The sequence below is a fragment of the Cebus imitator genome, unplaced genomic scaffold, assembly GCF_001604975.1.
Source record: "Cebus imitator isolate Cc_AM_T3 unplaced genomic scaffold, Cebus_imitator-1.0 Scaffold79, whole genome shotgun sequence".
Taxonomy (NCBI): domain Eukaryota; kingdom Metazoa; phylum Chordata; class Mammalia; order Primates; family Cebidae; genus Cebus; species Cebus imitator.
This window is the reverse complement of record NW_016107394.1, coordinates 6,801,575-6,813,790: the sequence shown is the minus strand read 5'-3', so window position 1 is coordinate 6,813,790 and position 12,216 is coordinate 6,801,575. Positions and strand designations below refer to the sequence as shown.

Below are 12,216 nucleotides of genomic sequence, written 5' to 3'. Positions count from 1 at the left end.
AGGTGCCACCCTGGGGCACCTGGAAAGGAACAATAATAGAAATAGCTCACAATAACTGGGCACCTGCTATGTGGCAGGCCCTGTGCAAAACAACCCTGTGAGATGGGCACTGTTGGCACCCCATTTTTATGGATGAGGAAACCAAGGCACAGAAAGGTTAAGTCACTTGCCCAGGGCTACACAAGTGAACTAAAATTCAAATTTAGGCAGTCTGGCTGCAGTCTCCAGGTGGGCTAGGTTTTATGGGTGACAAAGCCACGCTTCCTGCAGCTGTCTCCCTGCATCTGTCCTAACCCAGCTTACAGGGTGTCTCACTAGAGAGCAATGAGACTAGGGGGTCAGGAAAGCCCAGGCCCTCACCGCTGCCGTTGGAGGGCCAGGCTTCTCAAGCCCAGTGTTTGTCCTTCTACTTTTCCTGGGCCACTGGCTGGGCATAGGTCATAGAGTGAGTCAGGGAAGGTCTCTGCCCACTTGCAGGACCCTTGAGAAGCAGCCAGGCCCTGACCCTCCATGTGAGCAGAGCTGTGACAGCAGGAGCCAGAGAGAAATCAGAGGAGGCTGCCTGGAGGCAGTGATGCTGGCAGAGCAGGCATGGAGAGTGTTGATAGGCAGGGAGGTTGAGGAGGGAAATGAGTGTCCTGAGGCAGATGCTGCCTCTGAAACAGTCCTCAGGTGCCCAGCCACCTGTGCTCCCTTCAGTCCCTGTCCATACTCACTGGGTTTCCTTAGGGTCCCCATCAACAGCCTGCGAGCTCCCAGGCAGGGCCCAGGCCTGACTTTGCCCACATCCAGGCTTAGCAAAGCTTGGCAGGTTCCACTAGGGCTGCGGACAGGTCCCTGGGAGGGAGGGAGGGAGGACAAAGTGACCTACAGTTTTGGGCTGTACAGGAGTTGCCCCTGAGGGCTGGGGGTTGACTGCTCCTTGGGTCAACACCACTCTAAGACAGCCTTCTGCACCTGCAGTCACCGCTCCCCTGCTTAGCCCCTCCCAGCCTGTTAGACCAGCTCCACCTGACAGGCCACAGCCCAGTCCTCCTTCCTCCTCCCTCCTCCCTCCTCCCTCCTCTCTTCTCCCTCCTCCCTCCTCCCTCATGGCACAACAAGAAATTCCGGTTTCTAGTCCTGGTGTACAAACGGGAATACGGCAAAGCAGCAGACTGGATCCACGCAGCCTGGGCTGTACCTGCAGAGGCTCCCTCCACATCTGTCCTCCTCCCCCACTCTTCACCCCAGTCACCCCACTTCTGGAATCTAGAATCACGGAAGGAATCAACTTGAGAGCAGGAATGAGCCCCATCTCTGAGCACATGCCCAGAAGGGGGTCATTCCTGGGCAGGACAGCTGGGTGTGCCACCGCTGCCAGGCTTTGCTGTAAACCGCCTGTTCTGTGGTATGGAAAGGCCTTATGTTCAGGGAGTGAGGAGTAGAGCCATCTCCAGGAAATGGCTTGATGGGCAAGAGTCCCAGGGGCTGGGTTGGGGCTAGGGTCCCCAAGGCTGCTCCAGGGAATTTCTGGAGGGTCCAAAACCTGCGTCTGTTCCTTGGAACCCCCTTGTCCCCTCTGCATTCCACCGAAGGACCTCTAGGCTCATACCCAGGTGTGGGAGAGACAGTGCGCTGGATGAGGGGTGACAGGAGGCCGCCTACCAGGGCCCTGGGCCTGAGTGAGGAGGAAGGACATCCTGAGCTCCCCATTCTCCATGCATTTCCCCAGCCAGGCGTGTGAGGGGCCAGAAAATGGCCCCTGTACCGGAAAGATCAAAAACACAGCGAACCTGCAGGCAAAGGGTGTGGGCTGAGGCAGGTGCCCAGGGAGGGACCCAAGAGGACAAGACCTGGTCCCACCTGCAGAGTCAGTAGGAGATGGGACATCCCAGCCAGAGTGGCTCTAGGTCCCCAACACAGGGTTGCCAAGGAGAAGACGGGCAAGAGAGGGGAACTAGTTTGTCACCTGCCTCCCATGTATATGACACCACAGATGCCTCAAGTCTTTTCAGTTTCCTGAAAGCCAGCAAGAATTATCCTTCCCCAATTACAGATAAGGAAACTAAGGTGCATGTAGGCGTGACTTGTTCAAAGTCACACTTCTAGTAAGGTAGGGCCAAGCCTGGAGCCGAGTTCCTTCTGGCTCAGAAACCAGCCTCTGCATTCCATTTGAGAGGCAGGGAGGCTGGGAGGCTGCGACGCTGGCTGAGGAGATCCTCCTGAAACACAGCAGCCGTGGTAAGGACCAACGCCGAGAACAAGCTGGAAGGGACGAACCGGCTGCAGCAGGGCTTCCCATTTGTAAACAGGTGGTCACAGATGAGACTCCAGAAAAAAACCTGCCTGAGGCCAAAGTCCCCTCTCACTGGCAAGCAGCTGGGCGTTAATGATAACCCACTGGGCTGGGCCCGCCCCACCACTGAGCCAAGCCTGCTTGACTTCCTGCTCCACAAACCTCCCATCCTGTTGGTGGGGCAGAGGCTGCCTGTCCCGCAGGCCCATCACCAGCCAGCAGGCAGTGCCTATACACATGGCGTAGGAAATTCAGGCAGTGCCGTGCACCATCTACCCCAGCCTGGCCTGAGCCCCCACAGCTGATGCCCCTTGGGACCCACTGACACAGCTCTCTCAACACAGGCCACCACACGCTCTCTGTCACCTGCCCCCACATCTGGGGCAGGGCAGCTCTGCGTGTCTAGAAAGGGCAGGGCACCAAGTGCGCCAGCGAGGAAGGCCACGGGGGAGAAGGTGTGGCAGGCTCCTGAACCCGCAAGGAAAGGGGCTCAGAAAGGGCACGTGACTCCCCTGGGTCACACAGCAGGAGAGGACTAAGCAGCCCAGCCTGGCATTCCCTCCTCTCACCGCGGCAAGCCCAGCCTGCCCCCGCCAGGCCTCACCAGCCTCTTTCCAGAGCCATGGACCTACAATGTCTGGGCAATGGCCAGAGGACAGGAGGGAGTCAGGACGGGGGCAGCCAGGGGATGGAGTGGGAGGAGGGTGAGGAGATGGAGTGCCCACCCCTCCTTCCCACAGCCAAGGCCTCACAAAGGCCCTTTGAGGCTGGCTCCCTCCCCACCTACTTGACAAAGGAAGAGAGGAAGGTGTGGGAGAAGGGGCCCAAGAGGCAGAACTCTTGTGGCCAGGCCAGGAGGCTCCTGGGCCTTCCGGAGAGTCAGTGAGGGCCAGAGATTCTGTTGCAGCTCTTGGGACTGAGGTCAAGGGCACCAAGGGCCCTTTATCTGGTGCCAGGAAGGTGGGACCCAGGGAGGCAGGACTCCTGGGTCCTCAACTACCCCTGCTAGTAGCTCACGGGCAATCCGGGACACGCCCCTTCCCCTCTTGGCCTCAGTTTCTCAGCCTCTCAACAGTCCCAGCCCAAGAACATCTACAGGGATTTTTCAGTTAGAAGAAACTTGAGATCATACCCTGGGAGAGGCACTAGACAACTACATCGCATTTTCCCAAAAAGCACACGGATCAGAGGGAACTTTGGAAAATGCAACTCTGACCCCGTCGCACGCTGCTGAAAGCCTTGCCTTCGGGGTCCTCACAGCACACACAGCAAGGTTGAGCACCTTGGCCCCAGACCCGAGATTCCAGGCAAGGGCCTCCGCAGGCCCACATGAGCCTGAGGGGCTCCAACCTGTGCGTTTCTGTTCTCTCTGCTTTTTTCCACCTGGCCCTTTGGGCAAAAGCCTCATCACCCTTCACCTCCAAGATGTGGCCGCCTCTGATTACTGGGCTGCGGGAGTCACAGCATCTTCCCGGCCCTGAGCATTCTTGGGACAGCACGGTCTCCCGCACTGAAGTCCCCTGGGGGAAGACCCTCACAGCGTCACCAGTGCAGCCCGGGAGGCCAGGGAGGGGCCTGGGCAGTGACCTCCACCCAGGCCACCAGGGACCCTGCTCTGCAGGACTCACAGACAAGCAGCGGAACCCACCCCAGCCCACCCTCACAGCCAGGAATCGGGGTTCGAGGCGATGAAACCACACCACGAGGCCAAACATTTCTGTGTAACATACTCCAGCCTCAGGGACCAAGAGCTGCGGCCGGAGAGCTGCCACCTGTTCATTATCAACACCCATGGTCAGAGCTCCCGAACCGGCTGCCAGGCTGCGTGTGCAACTTTGCATGCACTACACTTCTTTTAATTCTCACAACACCCCTATGAGGTAGGTACTGTTTTTTTTTTACTATTATTGATTAATCATCATAATAATTACTTCTCGTTTCTACCACAAATGACTATTTCAAAATCATTATGATAACAATCAGGAAAGTAAAGTCCTTACATTTGGATATCGGTCTACATTTTACTAAAAAAGGCCATATCCATATCACCCCATTTTTATTCCAAAAATGACCCTCAGTGGGGCTGAGGTTACTGCCCCGTTTTTCCTGTGAGGAAGCTGAGGCCCAGAGAGGGGTGAAGGCCTGGCTGGGCCTTAGCCAATCCAGTAGTGGCCACAGGATTACGGCCCATCCTCCGAGCTCCTCATCCAGAGCAAATCCCACAGTCTCAGCACCCTCACTTTCTTAGCAGCCTGGGGTTGGGGATGCCTCTTCCCGCCACCCCCATGTCCCTGCAGACCCAGCCTTGTGGGTGGGCCTGGCCTGCTCCCCCAGCTCCAGCTGGGACAAGACACTGACCTTGGGCCGCTTCCACCTGACGGTGGGCCCTGGCGTGCCCTTATAGTAGAGCGAGTCATCCGTGGCTGGGAAGAGGGGGTCCTCGAAGAGCACCTTCTGACGCAGGCAGTCCCGCCTCAGGGCTGAGTAGCTCTGGTCCTCATAGGGCTTCACGCAGGAGAACATGGTGGCCCCTGCCCCAGGGAGGGGAGGAGGAACACCTGGACAGGAAGGCAAGAAGACCTCCGTCACTTACGGAGTCCCTGGGTCCCGGCTGCACACCGGTTCCATGCGCTTACTCCCCCGCAGCCCCATGAAGCGGGCACGGTCAGCCCCATCCCACGGGCAAGGAAGGCTCAGAGAGGTAAGGAGCCTACCCAAGGTCACACAGCTGGTATGCAGCAGAGCGGGACAGGCGCTGACTGGCCTGACTCCACCGCCTGGATTCTCTTGTTTCTGAAGCTCAGAGGTGATACCAGGCCCGAAGGCCACATAGAGCTCAGGCCAGGCCCTGGCCGTACCCACCTCCTCGCCTCCCTTTGTTTGAGCAGCCTTCCATACACCTCCTCAGACGGAGTCAGACCAGTGGCCAGCCCTGGCAGCTCCCTGGCTGGTGTACCTCCCACAGGAAAGCAGGGTGTGCCTCCGGGTTTCCCTCCCCACCTCCAGAGAGTGACACCTTTCTGCCCGGTGTGGGAAAGCCTTGCCCCAGGCACCCCTCTCGGCATCATTCATTCATTCTCTCCAGCCATCCGCACCATGCTGCCTTCCTCACAGCACCTTGGGAATAGATGTCTCCATTTCTGTAGGGAGCAGGCCCATGGCTCCTTAACCCACCCTCCATTCCCCAGGGGCCCAGGTGCACCCAGCCAAGCATCCTGAACTTTGCACCAAGGTGCTTACCAAGTACAAGGACACAGACCGGACCAACGTGGTCAGGAAGATCTCCGGGAGTGGAGGGCAAGGCAGGGCAGGGCAAGGAACAGCGGCTGGTGGGGCCTGCACATCAGGTGCACTGACGGATGCTCAGACGCCAAGCACCTGAGTGACCACCCCATTTATGACCCCCCTCCCATCCATCCAGGCTGCAGTGCTGCCCTACAGCCCCTGATCTACTCTTCCTCAGGCCTGCGCAGGGTAATGGTGCAATCCTTTTGAAATAAAGGCCACAATTGCCAGCGCAGCCCTGAGGGAAACCCAGGCAAGGTAGGCCGGCTGTGGGAGTGACATCTGAGAGCAGGACTGGTGTGAGTGCCAGTCCCAGCAGCACCACCTGCCTGCTGGGTGACATTGAACAGGCCACGTGAACTCTCTGAGCCCATTTTCTCTTCTCAGTAATGGGAATTATGCAGGGCTGCTGTGCCCCTGGAAGGAGCCAACCCATTAACTGAAGGCTGAGGAGCCTGCTGAGCGGGCCAGCGGGAAGAGGGGTGAGGGAGAAGGGGCCAAGACGCCTCTCGGTCCCAAGAGATGCCCCATTTCCTGGGCCAGAGGTGCATGTGTACTTACTGCCTGCCAACAGTGCCAGTGGGCACACGGCCGCAAGCTTTTACAAAATGCAACTGCGGCCCAGTGAGGTGAAGTGAGCTGCCCAAGCTCCCCAGACACCTGCTGTCTGGACTGGAACCCAGATCCTCCGACTTCAGTGCCATCACCTAGGCCGTGTGACCCTGCTGCTCATTCAAGGAGCTGGGGCCTCACATGGAGGGAAAAAGGGAAGGGAGACACAGGAAGGGAAGGAGGTGAGCGCGGACAGTGAGCACGGGCACAATGGACAGCAGAGAGGGCAAGGGGGCCATCGTCCCTGCCTTTCAAGAGAGCTGAAAGCAGCTGTCCCCTGCTCTGCACACGATGCCACTTCACCTTCTGCCCCCATATCCATACTGATCCTGCTGGGAGGGCTGCTGTGTGGCCTCAGGCCAACCACTTAACTTCTCTGGCTGCCCCTCTACCCAGGGAGACCAGCAGCCCTGCCCCCTCCCACCCATTCTCCCTGTCTTGGAGGCCTGAGGGAGAGAGGGGAGGAGCCCACAGAGCCAGCTTCTGGGCTTCAGGCTTCCAGCACAGTCATCCAGGAGCATCATTAGCACCAGGGGAAGGGTTTCCAGCAGGTTCAGCTCAGGAAGTAATTTAAGCTACAAGAATTAGATCGGAGAAGCTGAAAGCAGGATCCTGGAAATCAGCTCTTGCAATTCCAGTGTTTCCGAGCCTAGAGGGCCCAGAGAGGGGGCTTGAGTTGGCCCAGGTCACATAGCCAGGCTGGTAGAGAAAGAGGGTCTGGCTGTTCTCCAGGCCAGGAAGGGGCCAATGCTCCTGGGAGGGTCTACTCCTGGGGAGGACAGAAGGGAGGTGGAGGCCATGAAGGGAGAGCCTGTCTGGGCCAAGGGCTGCACAGGGCTAGGCCCGGCTGGCTGAGGGTCTGATACCACTGTGCCATCCCTCCAGCCTCACCCGCCTGCCAGGCTGACCTTGGCCTACTTATATGAGGTTCTTCTGGCCCCGGCCCTTGCACAGACTGCCCCTCTGCACCCTCCATCTGCCCCAAGGTCACCTCCCACTGTATCTACGGGGCCAACACCCCCACAGGGTCAGCTCTCCTCTGCTAGCTCCAGGCAGATCCCTGCAGGCCACAGATAGACCAAGAGGCAGGAAAGCTGCTCCGCCTGGGCCTTTTCTTTCTGAGCCTGAGCTTAGGGCCGTAGCCCTTCCCGTCTCCCCAGTGTTTTCAGCTGTTTGGGCCCAGCAGGACCCCCAGGCGGGGTTCAGGACCATCTGAGCTTCCCAGCTGCCCTGCGTGCCTGCCCTCTTCCCTTCTGCCAGTCTTGTCCCCGCCATTCTCCACCCTGGGCTGAAGCTTCAGGGCTCGGAGCTTCTCGCAGCTCCCACAAAGCCATTTCTTCAGGGCCTCTGCACACCATCTTCCTCTGCCATCCTGGTGCCGCTGGGATGGCACCCATTACACTGTACCCCATCTGTGCATGACTTGTCTGCCTCCCCAAACTGCCCTATGCCCCTCCAGGGCAGGGAGGTGTCCAGCTCCTCTCTCTATCGCAGGGTCCAAGGTGGCACCAGGGACTGAGGAGCCGTGTTGCATGAACCAACAAAGGTGAATGCAGGAGGAATTCCTTCAAGAACAGAAAAAGGCTCAGAGAGTGGCGCGGCTCCCAAGGGGAATGAACTTTCCACATCACAGCTGCCAGCATGCAGGTCTGCGGCAGTGGGGCCGGCCCCTTCACCCTGGTGCAGCCTGGATCTTCTCTCCTCCCCTTCCTGATAGCTGGGTACCAGCTGGTGCCCACACCCCTGCTGCCTGAGCTGCAGCCCTAGCACCTTCGGCTGCAGCCCATCCCTTCTCCACCTCCTGAGACTTGGCCTGAGCCCCCACTGCCCATGTACGCTGTGAGGGCCTGTGCAGGCCACATCGCCTCGCTGGTCTGCATGGTCCGTGTCTAGAAGAGACAATGTGCCAGAGCCTCTGAGCCACTGTGGGGAGCAAACAAGACCCCACCAGGCAGAACAGCTCTCCTAGTCCTTTAATGCTCTGCGCCCTGAGGACCGACAATCTCAGGCAATTGACATCTGGGCTTCACCCATGATATGTCCAGACCCCTGCCAGGCATGCAGGGACTACAACAACTTGGAGTTCCTGTCCGAGCTGGTCTAGTGTGGCCAACAGATACAAGGCAGAATGAAGTATGTCATTCAGAGGTTCCAGCAAGAGGAAAGCAGGAAGCCTTCACACAGTCCTGGCCACAGAGGCAGGAGAGAAAGGCCATTCCAGGCAAAGGGAACAGTTCACACAAAGGCTCAGAGGCACGAAAGACATCTTTATTACCACATCAGTGCACCCCCTAAAATGAGCAGTGTTAACCTGGGCCCTGCTTTGGGAAGCCCTGCTGGGGTACAGTCTGGAGGCCTGGGATCTGCATAACAGGCTGCAGGCTCCAGACACATTCCTTGATGTTCCCACCTACAAAATGGCTTAGCTGGCCAGCATGTTCAGGGAAGGCTCACTGGTATCAGCCCTCCTCCTCCTGCGACCAGGGTAGCAGTGAGTCAGACCCAGCCTGCACAGCAAGGCCTTGGTGGACAAAGAGTGGAGGCTCTGAGTTGGGTCAGAACGAGGGGATTGGAGGAGCTCACCAGGGAGCTCCAGGAACCCAGTCTTCTGGCAGGTCAGTCAGATCTGAGTGTGTGTCCCAACTGTACAATTTAGCTGCTGTGTGTCCTTGGGCAAAGTGCAAACCCCTCTGAGCTGCTGTCAATCAGCAAGCCTCCTCTGAACCCTACTGGGTTCCAGCCTGTAAGGTGACAAATGACAGAAAGAAAGTGGCATCTGTTCCTGAGAAGCTCAGTCTGTCCTCACCTGGGACATGATCGGTACCCCTCTTCCAGGAGGCTATGTGGCCTAGTCTGCTGTTCTCTGGACCTGCTGGAGGTGGCAGGGACAGTCTGGCTGTGTACAGGATGGAATAAGGCCTCATTTTCCAGTGGGCCATGCTGCCCTGGCTGCAGGAGGAGGAGGGCTGATACCAGTGAGCCTTCCCTGGACATGACAACCACCTAAGTCAGCCTGTAGATAGGAACACCAAGGAATTTGTCTTTGAGAGGGAAGCCAAGGCCAGGCTCCAAAGCCGTGTGGAGGGTCAAGTCACTTACCTCTCTGAGACTCTAAGAGATGGGGTCATGGAGCCAGCATCAGCCCCAGGGGTATGATAAGAACCAAGGACACAGTGAAGCCCAAATCCAGCAACAAGAGGGCCTCAAAGTCAGCATGGGCCTCTAAGCCAGCATACAAAGGGCCAAGAATAGGCAGAGCCATTTGAAGAGAACACTACTTACACTACTAAGTAACAAGGCTGATCACAAAGCTCACTGGGCACTGTCTCACAGACCAGAGGAACAGTATAGAAAGTTCAGAAATAAGCTACAAGTATAAGGACAACTGACATATGACAAAAGAGACACCACAATGCACTAGGGAAATGACTGATCTTTTCAATAAATGGTGCTGGGTCAATTGACTATCGATAAGGAAAAACAGTTGTCTTACCCCTACCTCAAACCATATACAAAACTAATTCCAGATAGAGTTCAAATCTGAGAGGTAAAACAATAAAGCTTTTAGAAAAGAACACAAGAAAGAGAATATATCCAAATGGCCTAAAAATGGAAGAAAAAGTGCTCAACGTCACTAATCATTAAGGAAATGCAAATTAAAACCACAGTGAGATACTGCTATACCCCCACTAGAATGACAAAAGTGAAATACACACACAGACACACACACACACACACACACACAATCCCAAGTGGAGCTCTTATGCATTGGTGGTAGGAGGATAAATTGGTATAATCACTTTGCAAAATGATTTGACTATATCTACTAAGGCTGAAGAAATAATATAATCATGTGTTCATATAATCTAGTAATTCCACGGCTAAGAACATGTCCAGTAGAAATGCAAGCATATATTCACCAAAACTCATGTACAAGAATGTTTATCGCAGTAGTATTTGTTGGAGCTGAAAATCAGAAACAAGCTAAATGTTCATCAACAAATGAATGAATCAATATGTTGTTGTATATTCATATAATGGAATACTAAAGATTAATGAAAATGAACAAATTGTTGCTGCACACAACCCTATGGATGGATCTTACAAGCATATTACACAAGAGAAGTAATATTACATGATTCTATTTAAATATAATTGAAAAGCAAGGCTAGCATTACCCCATTACCAAAGCCAGATAAAGACACTACAAGAAAAGAAAATTACAAGCCAATATCTCTTATGAACATAGATGCAAAACCTTCAACAAAATACTAGCAAGCAAGCTGGTATGATGGTGCATGCCTGTAGTCCCAGCTACTCAGGAGCCTCAGGTGGATAGCAAGGCCCAATTTCCGGGAAAAAAAAAAAAAAAAAAAAGGGCAAATAATTCAGAAGCACATTAAAAGGATCATTCACCATGATCAAGTAATATGTATCCAAAGAATGCAAGGATAGCTCAACATATGCAAATCAATAAACATGATACATAATATTAACAGAATGAAGGGCAAAAATTGATCATCTCGTTGAATTTAGAAAAACACATTTGACAAGATTCAACATCCTTTCATGATAAAAACTCTCAACAAAATAGGTATAGAAGGAATACACAGAAGTCAGTAGCATTTTTATACATTAACAACACATTATTCAAAAAGTCAAGAAAACAATCCCATTTACAATAGTTACTAGGAAAAAAGAAATGCTTAGGAATAAATATAACCAAGAAGGTAAAAGACCTGTACACCGAAGACTATGAAACATGGATGAAAGGCACTGAAGACACCAATGAATGGAAAGATTCTGTATACATGGACAAGAAGAATTAGTATTGTTAAAATGTCCATTCCACCCAAAACAATCTACAGATTCAGTCCAATCCCCTACCAAAATTCCAATGACATTTTTTGTAGAAATAAAAAACAATCCTTGAAATTCATACGGAACCACAAAACATCCTGAATAGTCAAAGCAATCTTAAACAAAAAGAACAAGGCTGAAGGCATCACACTACCTGACTTCAAAATATGCTACAAAGTGATAGTAACCATAACAGCACGGTACTGGCTCAAAAATGGACACATAGACCAATGGAACAGAACAGAAAGCCCAGAAATGAATACATACATTTAATATGTCAATTAATTTTCTGCAAAAGTGCCAAGAACACACAAAGGGGAAAGGATAGGCTCTCCAACAATTGGTGTTGGGAAAACTGGATATCCACCTGCAGAAGAATAAAAGTTTTCCTGTCTCTCATCATAAGCAAAAATTGACTCAAATGGACTAAACACTTAAATACATGACCTGAAATTATGAAACTACTAGAAGAAAACATGGGAAAAGCTGTTATGACATTGATCTGGATTAAGATTTTTTAGATATTATCCCAAAAGCACAGACAACAAAAACAAAAACAGACGAAAGGGGATTACATAAAGCTAAAAATTTTCTGCACAACAAAGAAAACAATCAACAGAACGAAGGGACAACCTACAGAATGGGAAAAAAATGTTTGCAAACTAGGCATCGGACAAGAGTTAACATCCAGAATACAGAAAAACTCAAGCAAATCAATAGCAAGAAAAAAAAAAACCCATAATGATCTGATTTTAAAATGGGTAAATGATCTGAATAGACATTTCTCTAAAGAAGACATCCAAATGGTCAATAGGCATATAAAAAATGCTCATCACTAATCATTAGGGAAATGAAAATCAAAACCATAATGAGATATCACCTCCCACCTTTTGGCTTTTATGAAAAAAGACAAAAGAGGCTGGGCATGGTGGCTCATGCCTGTAATCCCAGCACTTTGAGAGGCTGAGGTGGGTCGATCACCTGAGGTCAGGAGTTCGAGACCAGCTTCGCCAACATGGTGAAACCCTGTCCGTGCTAAAAATACAAAAATTAGCTGGACGTGGTGGCACACACCTGTAATCCCAGCTACTCGGGAGGCTGAGGCAGTAGAATCACTTGGACCTGGGGTGGTGGCGGAAGGCGAGGTTGCAGTTAGTTAAGATCACACCACTTCACTCCGG

General features: G+C 53.1%; 1 protein-coding gene across 1 annotated transcript in view; it reads right to left on the bottom strand.

Annotated features, from left to right (window-relative positions):
- Positions 1–12,216, bottom strand: part of CAPN5 (calpain 5) — a 55,630-nt gene that overhangs the window by 33,166 nt on the left and 10,248 nt on the right. The window contains exon 2 of the mRNA XM_017533055.1: positions 4,637–4,836. Within this exon, the coding sequence (XP_017388544.1) occupies positions 4,637–4,836 (200 nt within the window). The remainder of the gene's footprint in view (positions 1–4,636; positions 4,837–12,216) is intronic.